Source organism: Somniosus microcephalus, chromosome 34 (assembly GCF_052327205.1).
Source record: "Somniosus microcephalus isolate GS21.2 chromosome 34, FLI_Smic_1.0, whole genome shotgun sequence".
NCBI classification, from domain to species: domain Eukaryota; kingdom Metazoa; phylum Chordata; class Chondrichthyes; order Squaliformes; family Somniosidae; genus Somniosus; species Somniosus microcephalus.
Genome location: NC_141020.1, coordinates 16,854,360 through 16,872,257, shown reverse-complemented (window position 1 = coordinate 16,872,257; position 17,898 = coordinate 16,854,360). Strand labels below are relative to the sequence as shown.

Here is a 17,898-nt window from a genome sequence, read left to right as displayed (position 1 = left end):
GATGAGACGAAGAAAAAGGTAAAGACCCGACAAGAGCAGAGAAGGGCAGCAGAAAACGCACTAATAAAGACCGAGCGCCTAGTTATAAGCTGGCGCTTGGGGGAAGAAAATATATGTATGGACAGTGAGAATAAGTTGGCTAGTTGAACTCTGCGTATAAGCTGGCGTTAAACACAGGTGTCCACGCCAGAACGAATATACTGGCGTTTGACGCTTAGGTAGTAAAATCAAACCAGCAATAAACTCGCCATCCGCCCCATAATCGCAACGTTACCGCCGCCGACCGCCCGAGGGAGAAGAGGAGAACCCATCGCGACGAGATGACGACGGTAGCTGAGGAGAGGAAAGGTGTGTCGCAGCAGCAGCTCCAGCACCGCGCCCTGAGACCACGTGGTGACGGAGTACCCCAAAGGACAGGAGACCAGACCTCAAAACTCGCAATTGCTAAAACAACAGGCTTTGCCTTGGATTGGTGAGCATGAATTCCTGGCCCCTCATAGCTTAATCTAGTTAGGTATAGGGGGTGGGATAAAGATAAGGGGATTGTTAAAGTAGTTGTTCTTCCCTCGATGTGCTGTGTGTTCCCCATCCCCTGTATAAGTATAATTATTGTTATATGCCTGTAATTTTTCTACCAGTAATTTCTCATAAGACTGTGTTTTCGTTTCTGTTTTAATAAAGTCTTGGTTTTCTTACACCAAACCACCTGTCTACTCGAGTTTTCTGCATTGCTGCCTGTACCCAAGGGTGTGGGAACGATTCGAACCGCTCACAGGCAGTCAGGGGTATAACTGACTGGGCGCACGCACCACCCCCTACATGCATATATACACAATTCCCCAAATAAAGGGACGAGGGGTAGTGACAGGCAGGGAAATAAAACCGCAGACGCACATAATTCATGTCATTTAAAAATTTTATTTAGGAAAATGTAAATACCTGCATTTTCATTGGACAGTAATTGCATAGACATTTGAGCAGCACCACAGTCTGCTTGATACACTAAACCACAGCACACCCGCTGGCACCAACCAGGTGCTGCATTAGCAGCTCAACTAACAAGCACCTCATGTGTCCCAAAGTCACCGCTCCTTTTACAGTCCTCGCTCTGATGGGGAACGAGGCTTACTTGCAGATACAAGCAATGAGCAGCAGGAGACACCGGCTAACCAGTTCAAGAGAGGGAGGAGCTAGTAAACCTCCTCTCACACAGTGGCAGTAAACCTTGGTATTCACAGCTTCTTTGGGGGAGGGGGGGGGGGGAAGAGAACAGGGAAGTTAAGCATTCCCATTTCCAGATCACTGTTCCTTGCTGGAACGTGTAATAACAACAGAAAACGCTGGAAAAACTCAGGCAGGCCAGGGCAGAATCCGTGGAGAGAGAAACACAGTCAACGTTTCAGGTCGATGACCTTTCGTCAGAACTGGAAAAAGCAGGAAAAGGAATAGATTGTGAAGCAAGTTAGGGGCTGGGAAGAGGGGGAGGGGATGAAAGAACAAAGGGGAAGGTCAGTGATAGGATAGAAAGCAGGAGAGATTAAGAGATATTCAAGGCAAGAGGAGGTGGTGCAGTGAAGATTCACCAGGCTGATACCTGGGATGGCAGGAATGACGTATGAAGAGAGATTGGGTCGATTAGGCTTATATTCGCTGGAGTTTAGAAGAATGAGAGGGGATCTCATTGAAACGTATAAAATTCTAACAGGACTAGACAGACTAGATGCAGGACGGATGTTCCTGATGGCCGGGGAGTCCAGAACCAGGGGGTCACAGTCTAAGGATAAGGGGTAGGCCATTCAGGACAGAGATGAGGAGGAATTTCTTCACCCAGAGAGTGGTGAACCTGTGGAATTCTCTACCACAGAAGGCAGTTGAGGCCAATTCATTAAATATATTCAAGAAGGAGTTAGATATATTTCTTAAGGCTAAAGGGATCAAGGGATATGGGGAGAAGGCAGGGACAGGGTACTGAGTTTGGATGATCAGCCATGATCTCATTGAATGGCGGAGTAGTCTTGAGGGGCCGAATGGCCTACTCCTGCTCCTATCTTCTATGTTTCATGGGACAGGTTAAGGAACAAAGGATGGCTCGAGATGAGGTGTGAATTGCGCTGACAGGATGAAGGACAGCTGCCATGTGGGAGGGAACGTGTGTGTGTACAGGGGTCTACACAGGCTGGGGAAAACACGGGAAGAGTCTGGAGGCACTGTGCAGCCGGACTTCAGCACGCCAGTGCCTCCGGGACAGGAGAAACATGGCCCAAATAAAAAATCTCTCTCCCGAGGCCACTGCTTTTCCCTAAAGAGGTCCGTGTGCAACAGTTGTGCTGGGTTCGTGTGGAACTGTTTACAGGTAGGACGTGTAATTTCACTCTAAAAGACTTACTGCATCGAAGCAAAACTTCCTGTTAAACATTTTCATAAATATATAACTATTAACATTAAATAAAATTCACATAATTCTCCCTTAACTCAAGATAGTCATTTTTTTTTTATATACACACGCACAAAGACTTTTCTGAACCGCCAGCTCTCTCCAACATAAGGTTGGCGTAAGCAAAACCGGCTCTGTCACCTTTATAGTAAGTATTCTATGGCTCACGACCCTTAATATTGCAATGAAATGATAATCGCCAAGTTAACAGCCTGTCATCCATTTGAATTCCAGGAAGACTGGAAACGGAATGAGCTTTCACCACCCAGAGAAAACCGGGAATTTGGAAATGCACAACAGGACAGTCAGCTTGGGAAAGGGATTGGTGAAATGAATGGTCCCACCCAAAACAGTGACCTCCCCACCCCCTTCAGATGCAGATTTGCCTGCTTAATGCTTGCGCCATTCAGTTTCTTTACAGCATTCGCCAAGGTGTCTGGGACTCGTCTAGACATCCTTGCGCATTCCCAGTCACTGGTCCTGCCACTCCCAGGGGCGAGTGAGCTGCACTCGCTGGGAGCACAGGGCTGGGTGAGCGTAACCCATTGTAGTACCAGCCAGGAACTGGGACAAATCCTTCCTTAACATCCCGATCGGGATCGGCGGCCTGTTCAGAATACGGCTGAAGGGGAGCAGCAGGGAGAATGGCACGCTTGCAAAAAACCGCACGGGAAGCTGCATTTACAGCAACGGAACCGAGAGAACACACCTCATCGCAAGTGAGGTGGGTGGATCGCAAGTTGGGCGAGATTGTTGCAGCACATCCTCCCTCTCCAGCCCCCAGTGTGTTCGGGCAGGAAAGCCTATTCCATAACACAGCTGGCCTGGCAAGGGATAATGGAAGGAGCTGCACATTGGGAATCAGGAATCAGTTCGTGCAGCCTGGATTGGGAGGGGAAAAAAAGGGAGCACTTTCCACGCTTGCTTGCCTGCATTGATGCTCTGAGCTGCCAATCATGATTAATGTTACCACAAGATTATCCACCAATAGCAGGCTCCTCTCCCCTCCTCCCTCTGCACTCCCACAGTTACCAGTGATTGAATTCCCACATCAAGATCAGATTTTAAAAACCTCACGAGGTAGTCCCCACCTTTACAGTAGCTCCGACTGGACTAACTCTGCAATGAAAAATTCAATTGGTGAGGAAACGTTTTAAACATTTTTGAAGCCTTAGTTCTTAAATTGCAAAATAGAGATGTGGGGCTCGGAGTAGGTTGAAAGCACAGACCCACCGCGCCCATGTCCCCCAATCCATATTTAAACATTTAATAGGCAAAATTAAGAATTTACTTTTAAAATTAATACCTTTCAGTAATAAGAGAATAAGGCTAAAACTTGCATAGAACAAAGTGAGCGTTAGAGACGGGCGTTAAGTGTGCAGCCCTTCCCACACACAGGAAGCAGCTACCAGTCTGGGAGGGAGGCTAAACTGGGCGCAAGGTTTTCAAGTGTCAAAATCTCTCAAAAATGTCAACACTGAAATGCAAGTAGTGTCACAAGTGGCCAATTAAAAAGGAAACTAAACATCAGGTGTTGGAGAGAGAGGGAGAGAGAGCGAGCAACAGTGTGATTCAGTAAGGGCCCCCCCAATCACTCCAGGTTACAAATTCAGAATTGGCAACATTGTAAAATCCAGTTGCTGTCTAAAGCGATTTTAAAAAAAAGCCTGCCAATAATCGGAGGGAGCAATGGGGCGTACAGACGGTACAGAAAGTCACTGGTGAGTGGAACAGAAGAGGGGGGGGAAAAAAAGTGATACAATCGAAGCATGGCTTAAACTGGGGTTCAGGATTCAGGCCACGGGACGAGATATATTTAGGCTTCACCATACAGGAACAGTGAGTGGGTGAAAAGACGGGAGTTGGGGTGGGAAGAGTTTAATTTAAAGTCACGTTATCTGCTCAGGATCCCAGGATAACGGGTGCAAAACTAACACAATATAAAGTGACGGAACACAAAAAAAAAAACACAAATTAAAAGCTTCTCCATTTTTTCCCCCCCACCCTCCTAGAAATGATAGTCAACACCGTGCTGCTAAAATGGAATATAAACCCAGGGAAGCTAAAACTGGCAGGGGGTTGGGTGGGTGGGTTGGTGTAACGAGACAGAACAGCAGCTGGAAGAATGATTCAATGAACCCTCCCAACCCCCAGCCTGGTACAGCCGCTGCTAGAATCTCCCGAGTGCACACAACAATCCTCCAGCAAGCTGCAGAGTTGTGGGTCGCCAGCGGTCCTAGAGGCACCGGTTCCCTCTCTCCCAGTGTTTAAAGCACTCTTTCTTATTCCTCATGATTTACAACCGCTGCGATACAAAATTCATTTATACCCAACGCAAAAATCGCCCTCGCTGGACCGTCGATTCCCATTTCATTTCAAACCAGACCAAGAAAACGACTACAGTATAATCGGTCGCTGAATCGTGCAGTCTTTTTTGTTGTTGAAATTTCTGCTCAATTCCCCACGTGAAAAGGGACTGGCTCGAAAAGGCCCTCCCTCCCTCCAATCAAATTTATACTTCATCTGAACCCGAACCCCACCCTCAAAAAAAAGCACAGGAAGACAAATTAAGTGGCATATACAGTACAAAAATGCAACTTGGATTACTGTAAAACTCTGCTCCATGCAATGTGCCGTCTGGAAACAAAGTTTAAAAATACTTAACTGTGCCTATAGTGAACCACCGTTCAGTTAATATGGCTATTTAACCTAGTTTCTTTTATAAAACAGACATTCTACAGCAGTGCCCATGTTCGTAATATTGACTTCAGAAAACAAATCAATGTGCCTTAAAAATTACTAAACAAATACTGAATGGTACAGCACCCCGCTGTAGTGAATAGCGAGTGTCAAAGGCTGGGGAATTGGAGGACTTTTCCTGCCTGAAATTTGGATCTTATCCTGCAGGTTGAAGTATATAAATGTTGTGAGGCAGACGAAAGAAACGACAGCCACTGAGGATCAGGACGGGGTCGCCTTCAGCACCACACCCGTCGGGACCGGCTCACTAGCTGCGCAAAAAGGCTTTTTAGCAGACGAGGGCTTTACAGTTTCTGTCACGGAACCCAAGGGTTTGCAAACAGTCCGCCGCCAGCCGTTAGCCGCCACAGCGGGAGAAAAACGGGAGAGTTTGAGTTCGGAAAAGGCAAAGTACACAGCTGACGATGTAAACAACTCCGCTCGGATAGGAATACTCCGGAGGCCTCTCCTCCCACTCTCTCTCAGAGCAAGGGAATACTCTGGAGGCCTCTCCTCCCACTCTCTCTGCAAGGGAATACTCTGGAGGCCTCTCCTCCCACTCTCTCTCTCTCTCTCTGAGCAAGGGAATACTCCGGAGGCCTCTCCTCCCACTCACTCTCTCTCAGCAAGGGACGTAAACATTAAGGCATAGGACTGCTCAGGACCACAGCAGCAGGACGACTGTGGGGCTGGGGATTCGATATAATTACTTTATCTGCCCCTTTGCAGGCCAAATGTCCACAGTGCAAGTTTTGGGGGGTGGGGGGAAGCAAGAGACTGGTCTCAAAAGCCGGACGAGAAGCATGCCAAGTCTTGAAACGACCGCACAGCAAGACGTTCGGAGTCTGCGACCCCCCACTCTATTCCAGTTCCACATTCACCCGACAGGCATTTATATAAAAAAAAGACTGTGCCCGGAATTTGAATCCACTGCCGACAAGGGGGAATGACCCGCACGACTACATCACGGAGCCACCTCCCCTGTAACAGCACCAGCGAGTGGAAGTAGGAGCCAGCGCCGTTCCCCACCCACCCACCGCCCCGGGAGCAACTTCATTCTATTTCCCTGCTTCTAACATCACATTCCGTTGCTTCACATTAAAATGGAGGCTCAAAAAAAAGGGCGATTCTTCCCTTGAATAATCTCAATAAAAAACTTCAAATCCAGCTCGCGGACGAATAAAAGCAAAATTCAGAGGAAACACACTTCCGCGCGATCATTAATTTAAAAAAAACCCACTTGATCATCTTATTTCTAGGGTGCAGTATGGAGTAACTTTGATCTTTATCTCATAGGACCTTGTGCAGCAGCCGAGGGGCACGTTTGCTCAACGATGTTGGTAGGGCCCAAACCAATTGATAAAAATTACATCTATTTACAGCCCCTTCCCCCCCGCCCTCCCCATCATATACACACTGATCTGAAACGTTGCCCCATGTTGATTGGGACCCTGAGTAGACAAATGAGCAACAGGATTGCGCCAGCATTGCTCCCCTCCAGTGAGTGAGGGGGAGGCGGGGGTCTTTGGCTTGTGGCGGTCGGTCGGTAGCCTGTCACAGTGAGGTAGCTCTCCTCAGGAGCTGACCAGGATCTCCATGATGTGATCGAGGTCGTTCAGGTCGGTCCTTAAGCTCGGAGCGGCGCCGAGCGAAGAGGAATTGCACGAGGAAAAGGGCTTGGGTAGGTCACCGGCTCCGCTCGGGGGCGGCGCGCGGCCGCTGGGAGCCGGCCCCGCCGCGGCCGCCTCGCAGTCGCACACGGAGGTGTCAATGTCGAGGAAGAGGTCGTCCAGGGTCACGCCCACAAGGTAGCTGGAGCTCATGATCTCAAAGCTGCCAAAGACCGACTCCAGAGGGCGAGGCGGCTCCGAGGAGGGGGCCTCCTCTTCCTCCCCGTCTTCTGCCGCCGTGTCCATCGCCTCCGGTGGCTCTGGGGTGTCCCGCGGGGGCGAGGTGCTCCCGTCGAGAACGAGGTCAAGGTCCCGAAGGATGGAGTTGATGGCCGAGGAAAGGGAGAAGTCCTCCTCGGAGGCGACGGTCATGTAGTCCTCGAGGCCGTCCCCGAAGCCGGCCGGGTGGCTCTCGGTGGTCAGCCGGGAGGGCGGGGGCTCCCGCTGGCCGCCCCCGTCCGCGCCCCCGCCATCCAGGACCATGGCCGACGCCAGCTGGCTGCTCTCCAGTCGGATCTCTTCCTGGATCTGCCGCAGGGTGTTGGCGATCAGCACCGTGCGCCGGAGGCTGAGCTCCGGCAGTGCCCGCCCGCTCTGCATCTTGTTCAGGGAGGTGTTGAGCACCAGCTGCCGCTTGAGGCTGTAGGACTGCGGACAGTCGGCGAGGGTCTGGCAGGAGTCCAGGCCATCAGCATGGCGTTTCCGCTTCACGCCCTTCCCAACCATTGAGACCTGCCAAGAAAAATGACAGCGTTTAATACGGCGTACACTCACAGCTTGGTGTGGTACTGAGCCCTACAGAGCAATAGGCCCAACCCACAATCTGTGCCATTCAGCCCAACAGGTCTATGCCGGCGTTTGTGCTCCACATGAGCCTCTTCAACACCGTTCTTCATCAGCATATCCTTCTATACAGTAAACTCTTGTTTAACCGGCAGCTAATCAACCGGAATTCTTTAATAACCAGCAAAATAGATAACCGGGTAATCTTGCCAAATCCATCCATTTTACGTTTTTCCGAGTCAGAGTTTCCCGTGGTGGCCTGGATAAAAGTTGGCAGTGGATATTGTGCATGTGCTGCACAATGATATGATCAATGAACTAACACAATGAAATAACGTTGAAGAACCGGAAACCTCTGGATGCAGTTAGTCACTGTTTTTTTTTTGTGTTAAAAATTGCCTATCTCTCTGTTATCCGGAATTTTTAATCAACCGGCACCATCCCGGTCCCGTGGGTGCCGGATACGAAAGAGTTTACTGTAGTTCCTAGGCTAGGAAGGGGAGGGGGAAAAATTCAGTCAGCCTGGGTTCCTGCTAACTGATCTCCAATAACCTAAGAGTCATGCAGCACAGAAGGAGACGGACATATAAAACTCACTACACACTTGGTTTGAGCGTAAAGCAAGGCTTTAATCAACTTGTTTCAGAACATGGAGGTCTAGTTGTACTTCACTAGTTCCTTGTCTTACAAAATGTCCCTGCCAAGCTGGGCCCACGCCTGAGTATTTATACTCCTTGGACGGCGCCACCAGCTGGCCGTCCAGTGTTATTTCGCGAGTCGTTTCTTTATGATGAGGAGATTTAGAACAGAGGCCATTCAGCCCATCATGCCCGTGCTGGCTCTTTGACAGAGCGATCCAATTCGACCCACTCTTTCCCCACAGCCCTGCAATCTTTCCCCTTTCAAGTATTTATCCAATTCCCTTCTGAAAGGTACTATTGAATCTGGCAGCGCATTCCAGATCACAACAACTCGCTGCACAACATCGCCCCGAGGTTCTTATGCTAAATCAGCTCGGCTGAAAAATTCAGATGTGTTCGGGTGAGGCTTGGCTGTGTATCCCTCCAGAGTCAAACAGCCTGCCAACACTCATTCTAGGCTCGTGTGGAGTTGGATGAGGTACCACAGCATGGATTAGTGTCAGCTGTGGCTCAGTGGGTAGCACCCTCGCCTCCGAGTCAGAAGGTTGTGGGGGGTCAAGACCCACACCAGAGACTTGAGCACAAAATCCAGGCTGACACTCCCAGTCCAGTGCGGTGCTGAGGGAGTGCTGCACTGTCAGAGGTGCCGTCTTTCAGATGAGATGTTAAACCGAGGCCCCGTCTGCCCTCTCAGGTGAACGCAAAAGATCCAATGGCACTATTTTGAAGAGGAGCAGGGGAGTTCTGGCCAATATTTATCCCTCAATCAACATCACTGAAACAGATGATCTGGTCATTATCACATTGCTGTTTGTGGGAGCTTGCTGTGCGCAAAGTTGCTGCCGCCTTTCCTACATTACAAAAAAAAGTACTTCATTGGCTGTAAAGCACTCTGGGATGTCCGGTGGTCGTGAAAGGCGCTACAGAAATGCAAGTCTTTCGTTCCAGAGACTGAGGATGCAGAAGAAAAGGAGAAAGCACTACTTGAAGAGGAGACAAGGGTTCTGCCAAAGTCCCGGCTAACATTCCTTCCTCAGCCACCACCACCAAAACTGACTTAACTGTTCATTCAGGTCAGTCGCTGCTGCTTTTACCAACAGTAACTGTAGTCCAAAAATAGAACAAGCAGCGCTCGGGAGACATCTTACAGACGTGCCGAGGCAAGACTTTTCTTGCCTTGCCCGAGTTGAGCAGTAAGGAATTGAAACACGACGGTGGTTATGTAGAGAAGCCCTAGAGTCTGAGCACTCATCCCCCGCCCATCAGCAACTATTACCAAAGGAGCAAAGGTCACGTTAGATACACCCGATAGCAAATGCACTATTGATTCTACAGCAACACAAAGCTCGAGAGGAGGAGTCAGCACAGCCTATAGAGGGACTGTGGCAGCCTTCGAAAAACTACATTTATGTTGAGGGGGAAGAAGGCGAGACTTGTGCATTTCAGAGTATGCCCTCCATTTCCACGTGTGCCGATAGGATTTACTGATAGGAGCCTGTTTTGACTTTACTGGCACTCTCCCTATCCTCACGTGAATGCCCTTATTCACCTGTATGTCGCAACAGCGACTGCCAACTGCAATGGCTCCACATCCGAGCTCCAACAAGCCCTCTCCAAACACGCACACTTCCAGCGGGAGCGCCGGCCAGCCATCGGGGGCCGAGACCTTGGCGGCTGCTGCTGCACCCCTCTCCGAAGTGGAAAGCAAATTCTAAAAACGCCCCGCTGACGAGATCCGTTAACTGGGCACAGAATGGCAGGAACGGAGGGTGTTGGAGAAACCCAGATCAGGGGCTGCCGCTAACCCCGCCCCGCCCCCGCCGAACTGTGCAAAAGCCCTGATTAGACCACACCTGGGGTACTGTGAGCAATTGTGGGCACCACATCTTAGGAAGGATAGATTAGCCTTGGAGAGAGTGCAGCGTAGGTTTATCAGAACGATACCTGGATTCCAAGGATTAAATCACAAACTAGGGTGGTATTCCCTGGAATTTAGACGGTTACGGGGTGATTCGATCGAAGTTTTCAAGATATTAAGGGGAACAAATAGGGCAGAGAGAGAGAAATAAACTATTTCCGCTGGTTGGGGATTCTAGGACTAGGGGGGCATAGTCTAAAAATTAGAGCCAGACCTTTCAGGAGGGAAACATAGAAGATAGGAGCAGGAGTAGGCCATTCGGCCCCTCGAGCCTGCTCTGCCATTCAATGAGATCATGGCTGATCATCCAAACTCAGTACCCTGTCCCTGCCTTCTCCCCATATCCCTTGATCCCTTTAGCCTTAAGAAATATATCCAACTCCTTCTTGGATATATTTAATGAATTGGCCTCCACTGCCTTCTGTGGTAGAGAATTCCACAGGTTCACCACTCTCTGGGTGAAGAAATTCCTCCTCATCTCTGTCCTAAATGGCTTACCCCTTATCCTTAGACTGTGACCCCTGGTTCTGGACTCCCCCGCCATTGGGAACATCCTTCCTGCATCTAGTCTGTCTAGTCCTGTTAGAATTTTATAAGTTTCAATGAGATCCCCTCTCATTCTTCTAAACTCCAGCGAGTATAAGCCCAATCGACCCAATCTCTCCTCATACGTCATTCCTGCCATCCCAGGTATCAGTCTGGTGAATCTTCGTTGCACTCCTTCCATGGCAAGAACATCCTTCCTCAGATAAGGCGACCAAAACTACACACAATACTGGTAGAAGTTTGGAACACTCTTCCGCAAATGGCAATTGTTAATTTTAAATCTGAGATGGATTGATTTTTGTTAACCAATGGTATTAAGGAATATGGGGCAAAGGCGGGTATATGGAGTTAGGTCACAGATCAGCCACGATCCCATTGAATGCCGGAATAGGCTCATGGAGCTAAATGGCCTCCTCCTGTTCCTAAAAAGCGCTGGAGTTTAACCTGTTAAAACTGCACAGCTTGCAATTACAGAGCACTGGTAAACATCAGCTGCTTGCCTGACGCAGACCGCCCGACCCATCAGGATATTGGCTCGCAGGGTACTCAGTCCGGTGGGATTAGCCAGCTCCCAGTGACAAGTTTACTCACCAGGATTCATCAGTGAGCCAGACTGACAGGTCACCGTTAGTGCCCCAGAGCACGCCAGCGGCTCAGTTACCAGTCACCGAAGCTGCCATTGACGGGTAGACTTTGCTCCAGTAATCCAGAGAACATGAGCTCAAATCCCATCATGGCAGTTTGAGAATTTGAATTCAGCTTAATAAAAATCTGAAAATACAAAGCTGGTATCAGTAAATGCTGCCCTTGAAGCCACACGGACTGCTGTAAAATCCCAAGTGGTTCACTACTGTCCCTTAGGGAAAGGAAACCTGCCATCCTTACCCAGTCTGGCCTATATGTGACGCCAGTCCCACACCAATGTCGTGGATACTGAACTCCCCTCTGGAGTGGCCCAGCAAGCGATCTGATTATTAAACTGCTCCAAATAATCCACAAGGGCTGCGGTGGTCAAGGTGGTGGCACATCGCCACCTTCTCCGGGCAACCAATGTCTACCTTTGCCAGCAATGCCACGTCCAGAGAATGAATAAAAAAAACACATGTTCCGCATCAAGCAGGTCATCTTGAAGCCACTTCAAAACACACTTCGACCTACCCCCAACGGTTTCTCACCCAGCCCCCACCGAATCACCTCCAGGACCTTCCTTAAAATCCATTCCAGTCACCCTGCCTCTTCCTCGTCTACATGCCGACAGCTGCCCTACAGGTGGCGAGAACAGCCAGTGCAAATATTGGTAAAGAAAGGGCTTGCATTTATAGAGCGCCTTTCGTGACCTCAGGACATACCTTTGAAGTGTAGTCGCTGTTGCAATGTTGGAAACGTGGCAGCCAGTTTGCGCACAGCAAGGGCCCACAAACAGCGACGAGATAATGACCAGATAATCTGTTGCAGCAACGTTGGCTGAGGGGTAAATATTGGCCAAGACACCGGGGAACTCCCCTGCTGTTCGTCAAAATAGTGCCCTGGGAACTTAGCTTGGGCATCCACCCGAGAGAGCATCTCGAACACTGCAACACTCCCTCAGTGTTGCACTGAAGGCTAGTACCATCATTTTTAACCCCTCATCAGATTGAGAACTCTCCCTAAAACCCCCTCCTCTCTCAAGCGTACAGTCACGTGCATAAACAATACAGCCCATAGAAAGGCTCAGTATCCACTCCTCCGAGTTGTTTTATCCATTTTAGAAACACACTAAAAAGGCAATGTGGTGTTTGGACAATCTGGCTCAACTACATACTGGACAAAACCTCAGGGCTAATCCTCAGAGGTTTGGGGCCAGAGGGGGAGGAGCGGGGGGGCAGAGGGGGAGGGGCGGCAGAGGGGGAGGAGCGGGGGGGCAGAGGGGGAGGAGCGGGGGGGGCAGAGGGGGAGGAGCTGGGGGGGCAGAGGGGGAGGAGCGGGGGGGGCAGAGGGGGAGGAGCGGGGGGGGCAGAGGGGGAGGAGCGGGGGGGCAGAGGGGGAGGAGCGGGGGGGCAGAGGGGGAGGAGCGGGGGGGGCAGAGGGGGAGGAGCGGGGGGGCAGAGGGGGAGGAGCGGGGGGGCAGAGGGGGAGGAGCGGGGGGGCAGAGGGGGAGGAGCGGGGGGGCAGAGGGGGAGGAGCGGGGGGGCAGAGGGGGAGGAGCGGGGGGGCAGAGGGGGAGGAGCGGGGGGGCAGAGGGGGAGGAGCGGGGGGGCAGAGGGGGAGGAGCGGGGGGGCAGAGGGGGAGGAGCGGGGGGGCAGAGGGGGAGGAGCGGGGGGGGCAGAGGGGGAGGAGCGGGGGGGCAGAGGGGGAGGAGCGGGGGGGGCAGAGGGGGAGGAGCGGGGGGGCAGAGGGGGAGGAGCGGGGGGGCAGAGGGGGAGGAGCGGGGGGGCAGAGGGGGAGGAGCGGGGGGGCAGAGGGGGAGGAGCGGGGGGGCAGAGGGGGAGGAGCGGGGGGGCAGAGGGGGAGGAGCGGGGGGGCAGAGGGGGAGGAGCGGGGGGGCAGAGGGGGAGGAGCGGGGGGGCAGAGGGGGAGGAGCGGGGGGGGCAGAGGGGGAGGAGCGGGGGGGGCAGAGGGGGAGGAGCGGGGGGGCAGAGGGGGAGGAGCGGGGGGGCAGAGGGGGAGGAGCGGGGGGGCAGAGGGGGAGGAGCGGGGGGGCAGAGGGGGAGGAGCGGGGGGGCAGAGGGGGAGGAGCGGGGGGGCAGAGGGGGAGGAGCGGGGGGGCAGAGGGGGAGGAGCGGGGGGGCAGAGGGGGAGGAGCGGGGGGGGCAGAGGGGGAGGAGCGGGGGGGCAGAGGGGGAGGAGCGGGGGGGCAGAGGGGGAGGAGCGGGGGGGCAGAGGGGGAGGAGCGGGGGGGCAGAGGGGGAGGAGCGGGGGGGCAGAGGGGGAGGAGCGGGGGGGCAGAGGGGGAGGAGCGGGGGGGCAGAGGGGGAGGAGCGGGGGGGGCAGAGGGGGAGGAGCGGGGGGGCAGAGGGGGAGGAGCGGGGGGGCAGAGGGGGAGGAGCGGGGGGGCAGAGGGGGAGGAGCGGGGGGGCAGAGGGGGAGGAGCGGGGGGGCAGAGGGGGAGGAGCGGGGGGGCAGAGGGGGAGGAGCGGGGGGGGCAGAGGGGGAGGAGCGGGGGGGCAGAGGGGGAGGAGCGGGGGGGGCAGAGGGGGAGGAGCGGGGGGGCAGAGGGGGAGGAGCGGGGGGGCAGAGGGGGAGGAGCGGGGGGGCAGAGGGGGAGGAGCGGGGGGGCAGAGGGGGAGGAGCGGGGGGGCAGAGGGGGAGGAGCGGGGGGGCAGAGGGGGAGGAGCGGGGGGGCAGAGGGGGAGGAGCGGGGGGGCAGAGGGGGAGGAGCGGGGGGGCAGAGGGGGAGGAGCGGGGGGGCAGAGGGGGAGGAGCGGGGGGGCAGAGGGGGAGGAGCGGGGGGGCAGAGGGGGAGGAGCGGGGGGGCAGAGGGGGAGGAGCGGGGGGGGCAGAGGGGGAGGAGCGGGGGGGGCAGAGGGGGAGGAGCGGGGGGGCAGAGGGGGAGGAGCGGGGGGGGCAGAGGGGGAGGAGCGGGGGGGGGCAGAGGGGGAGGAGCGGGGGGGGGCAGAGGGGGAGGAGCGGGGGGGGGCAGAGGGGGAGGAGCGGGGGGGGCAGAGGGGGAGGAGCGGGGGGGGCAGAGGGGGAGGAGCGGGGGGGGCAGAGGGGGAGGAGCGGGGGGGGCAGAGGGGGAGGAGCGGGGGGGGCAGAGGGGGAGGAGCGGGGGGGGCAGAGGGGGAGGAGCGGGGGGGGCAGAGGGGGAGGAGCGGGGGGGGCAGAGGGGGAGGAGCGGGGGGGGGCAGAGGGGGAGGAGCGGGGGGGCAGAGGGGGAGGAGCGGGGGGGGCAGAGGGGGAGGAGCGGGGGGCAGAGGGGGAGGAGCGGGGGGGCAGAGGGGGAGGAGCGGGGGGGCAGAGGGGGAGGAGCGGGGGGGCAGAGGGGGAGGAGCGGGGGGGCAGAGGGGGAGGAGCGGGGGGGCAGAGGGGGAGGAGCGGGGGGGCAGAGGGGGAGGAGCGGGGGGGCAGAGGGGGAGGAGCGGGGGGGCAGAGGGGGAGGAGCGGGGGGGCAGAGGGGGAGGAGCGGGGGGGCAGAGGGGGAGGAGCGGGGGGGCAGAGGGGGAGGAGCGGGGGGGCAGAGGGGGAGGAGCGGGGGGGCAGAGGGGGAGGAGCGGGGGGGCAGAGGGGGAGGAGCGGGGGGGCAGAGGGGGAGGAGCGGGGGGGGCAGAGGGGGAGGAGCGGGGGGGCAGAGGGGGAGGAGCGGGGGGGGGGGGCAGAGGGGGACATTCTTCTCACTCAACATAGAAAATCTGCATTAAAATTACCAATCTCGCCCGGTTACATCCAGACCAGAAAACCCCCACCGTATCACATATCCCTTTCCACTGGTAAACTCTACATTCCCAGCCTGTGATGCTCTGACCCCCCCAGCCTGTGATACTCTGACCCCCCCAGCCTGTGATACTCTGACCCCCCCAGCCTGTGATACTGACCCCCCCAGCCTGTGATGCTCTGACCCCCCCCAGCCTGTGACCCTCTGGGTACCCCCCCAGCCTGTGACCCTCTGGGTACCCCCCCAGCCTGTGACCCTGTGACCCCCCCAGCCTGTGACACTCTGACCCCCCCAGCCTGTGATACTCTGACACCCCCAGCCTGTGATACTCTGACCCCCCAGCCTGTGATCCTCTGACCCCCCCAGCCTGTGATCCTCTGACCCCCCCAGCCTGTGATCCTCTGACCCCCCCCAGCCTGTGATCCTCTGACCCCCCCAGCCTGTGATACTCTGACCCCCCCAGCCTGTGATACTCTGACTCCCCCCAGCCTGTGAGATTCTGACCCGCTCAGCCTGTGATACTCTGACCCCCTCAGCCTGTGATACTCTGACCCCCCCAGCCTGTGATACTCTGACCCCCCCAGCCTGTGATCCTCTGACCCCCCCAGCCTGTGATCCTCTGACCCCCTCCAGCCTGTGATCCTCTGACCCCCCCTAGTCTGTGATACTCTTACCCCCCCCAGCCTGTGACCCTGACCCCCCCAGCCGGTGACCCTCTGACCCCCCCAGCCTGTGAAGCCCTCCACCTACCACGTGACACACCCATCTCCAAGCCCCGCCCCTTCGCGCCTGCGCACTCCGCCGCTTCCAACAGCCAGCCCCGCCGGGCAATGAATCCTGGGAGTTGTAGTCTCCATCTCTCGCCCACCCCCACTGGGCCACACTGGCCGACGTGCGACCAATAGAAGGGACGAGGGGAGAGAGAGAGAGAAAGGGGGTGGGAGTCAAAACCGCGTTTACAAACCTATCGAGTTATAAAAATCGTATTTTTCAGAAACACACTCCAGGTAGAACTACATCTCCCAGGCGGCACTGCGCGGCCGGGCACATGCACATGCGCAGTCGGGGCGGCGGGGGCAGCCGGCGATCGTCTCCCCCCCGGAAAAACCCCGGGGAGCTGCCGCCCTCCCCCCGGGGACACTCCGGACCCTCCCGGGGTGGGGACACTCCGCCGCCCCAACATCAGCAGCTCCGAAGCGCCAGCGTAAAAAAAAAATTTTTTTTTTATTTATAAATAAAAAAGCCTGAATTTTCCGCGGGCTGACTAACCTGCTGAGTCGCTTGGATTTATTTTGTGGTTGGATTTTTTGTAATCCAAATATCCCGAGCGATTCACACCGGCCTTTCCCTCCTCGTCCGCCGCCCGCTCCCCGCCGAACTCTTCATGTTGTTTTTTTTCTCCCTCACCTCAAACCTCAGGCGGATGCGCCCGCCCCCTTCCCCCCCTCATTGGTCCCGGCCCAGCCAAGGAGGCCCAATCGGATGGGTCGGGGGGCGGGCGGTCGCGTCCCCCTCCGCCCTCCCGCTCCCATTGGTCAGTCGCGCTGCCCATCATCGACAGGGGGGGCGGGGCGGCACCCGCTGACTGACAGCCGGGGGGCGGGGCGGCACCCGCTGACTGACAGCCGGGGGGCGGGGCGGCACCCGCTGATTGGCAGCCGGGGGCCGGCCAATCACCAAGCGTGCTGGTGAGCGCCAAGAGAAAATTTCTAAATAACGACAGAAAACGCTGGAAAAACTGATCAACATCCGTGGAAAGAGAAATAGAGTCAACGTTTCAGGTCAAGAGAAAATTTCTTTTCAAAATCGGGGGGAGGGGTGAAATTTTGCTGCACCGATCAAGCGCGTCAAGAGGCAATAAATCGGCGCGCATTTTAAAAAGATTTTGAGGCGAGGAAGGGGGGGGAAGAGTAAAAAAAAAGGCCCGGTTGCTAAGATACGGGAAAGGCCGGTTCTGATTGGCGGACGGGGGGCCAATGGCGTGGCGGCTGTGGCCTGTGTCACGTGGAGCGCGCGTCACTGAGTGGGCGGGGCCGAGGCCTGGGTGGGCGGGGACGGATCCCTGGGGGGCGGGGCCGGGGCCTGTGTCACGTGGAGTGGGCGTCCGTGGGTGGGCGGGGCCGAGGCCTGGGTGGGCGGGGCCTGTGTCACGTGGAGTGGGCGTCAGTGGGTGGGCGGGGCCGAGGCCGGGTGGGCGGGGCCGGGTGCCTGGGCTTGTCACGTGGAGCCGGCGTCACTGGGTGGGCGGGGCCGAGCCTGGTGGGCGGGGCCGGGTGCCTGGGCCTGTGTCACGTGGAGCGGGCGTCACTGGGTGGGCGGGGCCTTGGACGGGTGGGCGAGGCCGGGGCCTGTGTCACGTGGAGCGGGCGGGGCCGAGTCCCGGGTGGGCGGGGCCAGATGCCTGGGGGGCGGGGCCGGGACCTGTGTCACCTGGAGCGGGCGTCACTGGGTGGGCGGGGCCGGGACCTAGTGGGCGGAGCCGGAGCCTAGGTGGGCGGGGCCGAGACCGGGTGGGCGGGGCCGGTGCTTGTGTCACGTGGAGATGACGTCACTTGGTGGGCGGGGCCGGGACCTAGTGGGCGGAGCCGGTGCCTGGGTGGGCGGGGCCGAGACCGGGCGGGGCCGGGGCCTCTGTCACGTGGAGTGGGCGTCACTGGGTGGGCGGGGCCAGATGCCTGGGAGGGCGGGCCAGGGCCTGTGTCACGTGGAGCTGGCGTCACTGGGTGGGCGGGGCCGCGGCCTGGAGCCCCAGTAGGCGGGGAGACGATGGGCGGGGTGACAGCCATCTCATGCGCGGCGTCTCTCTCTTTTCCTC

The 17,898-nt window shown here is 56.4% G+C and overlaps 1 protein-coding gene across 1 annotated transcript; it reads right to left on the bottom strand.

Moving 5' to 3' along the window:
• Window positions 1-6,211: 6,211 nt before the first annotated feature.
• On the bottom strand, window positions 6,212-16,475 carry LOC147096828 (SERTA domain-containing protein 3-like). The gene is made up of 3 exons (XM_085973469.1): window positions 16,353-16,475; window positions 11,323-11,502; window positions 6,212-7,575 (listed from the first exon to the last, which is right to left on the bottom strand). The coding sequence occupies exon 3, from the start codon at window positions 7,567-7,569 to the stop codon at window positions 6,748-6,750; it is 822 nt and encodes a 273-aa protein (XP_085829595.1). The 5' UTR covers window positions 7,570-7,575; window positions 11,323-11,502; window positions 16,353-16,475; the 3' UTR covers window positions 6,212-6,747.
• Between the last annotated feature and the right edge of the window lie 1,423 nt (window positions 16,476-17,898).

Bases quoted from the DNA above. Each gene is read 5' to 3' on its own strand.
- LOC147096828 (XM_085973469.1), bottom strand. From the start codon at position 7,569: ATGGTTGGGAAGGGCGTGAAGCGGAAACGCCATGCTGATGGCCTGGAC.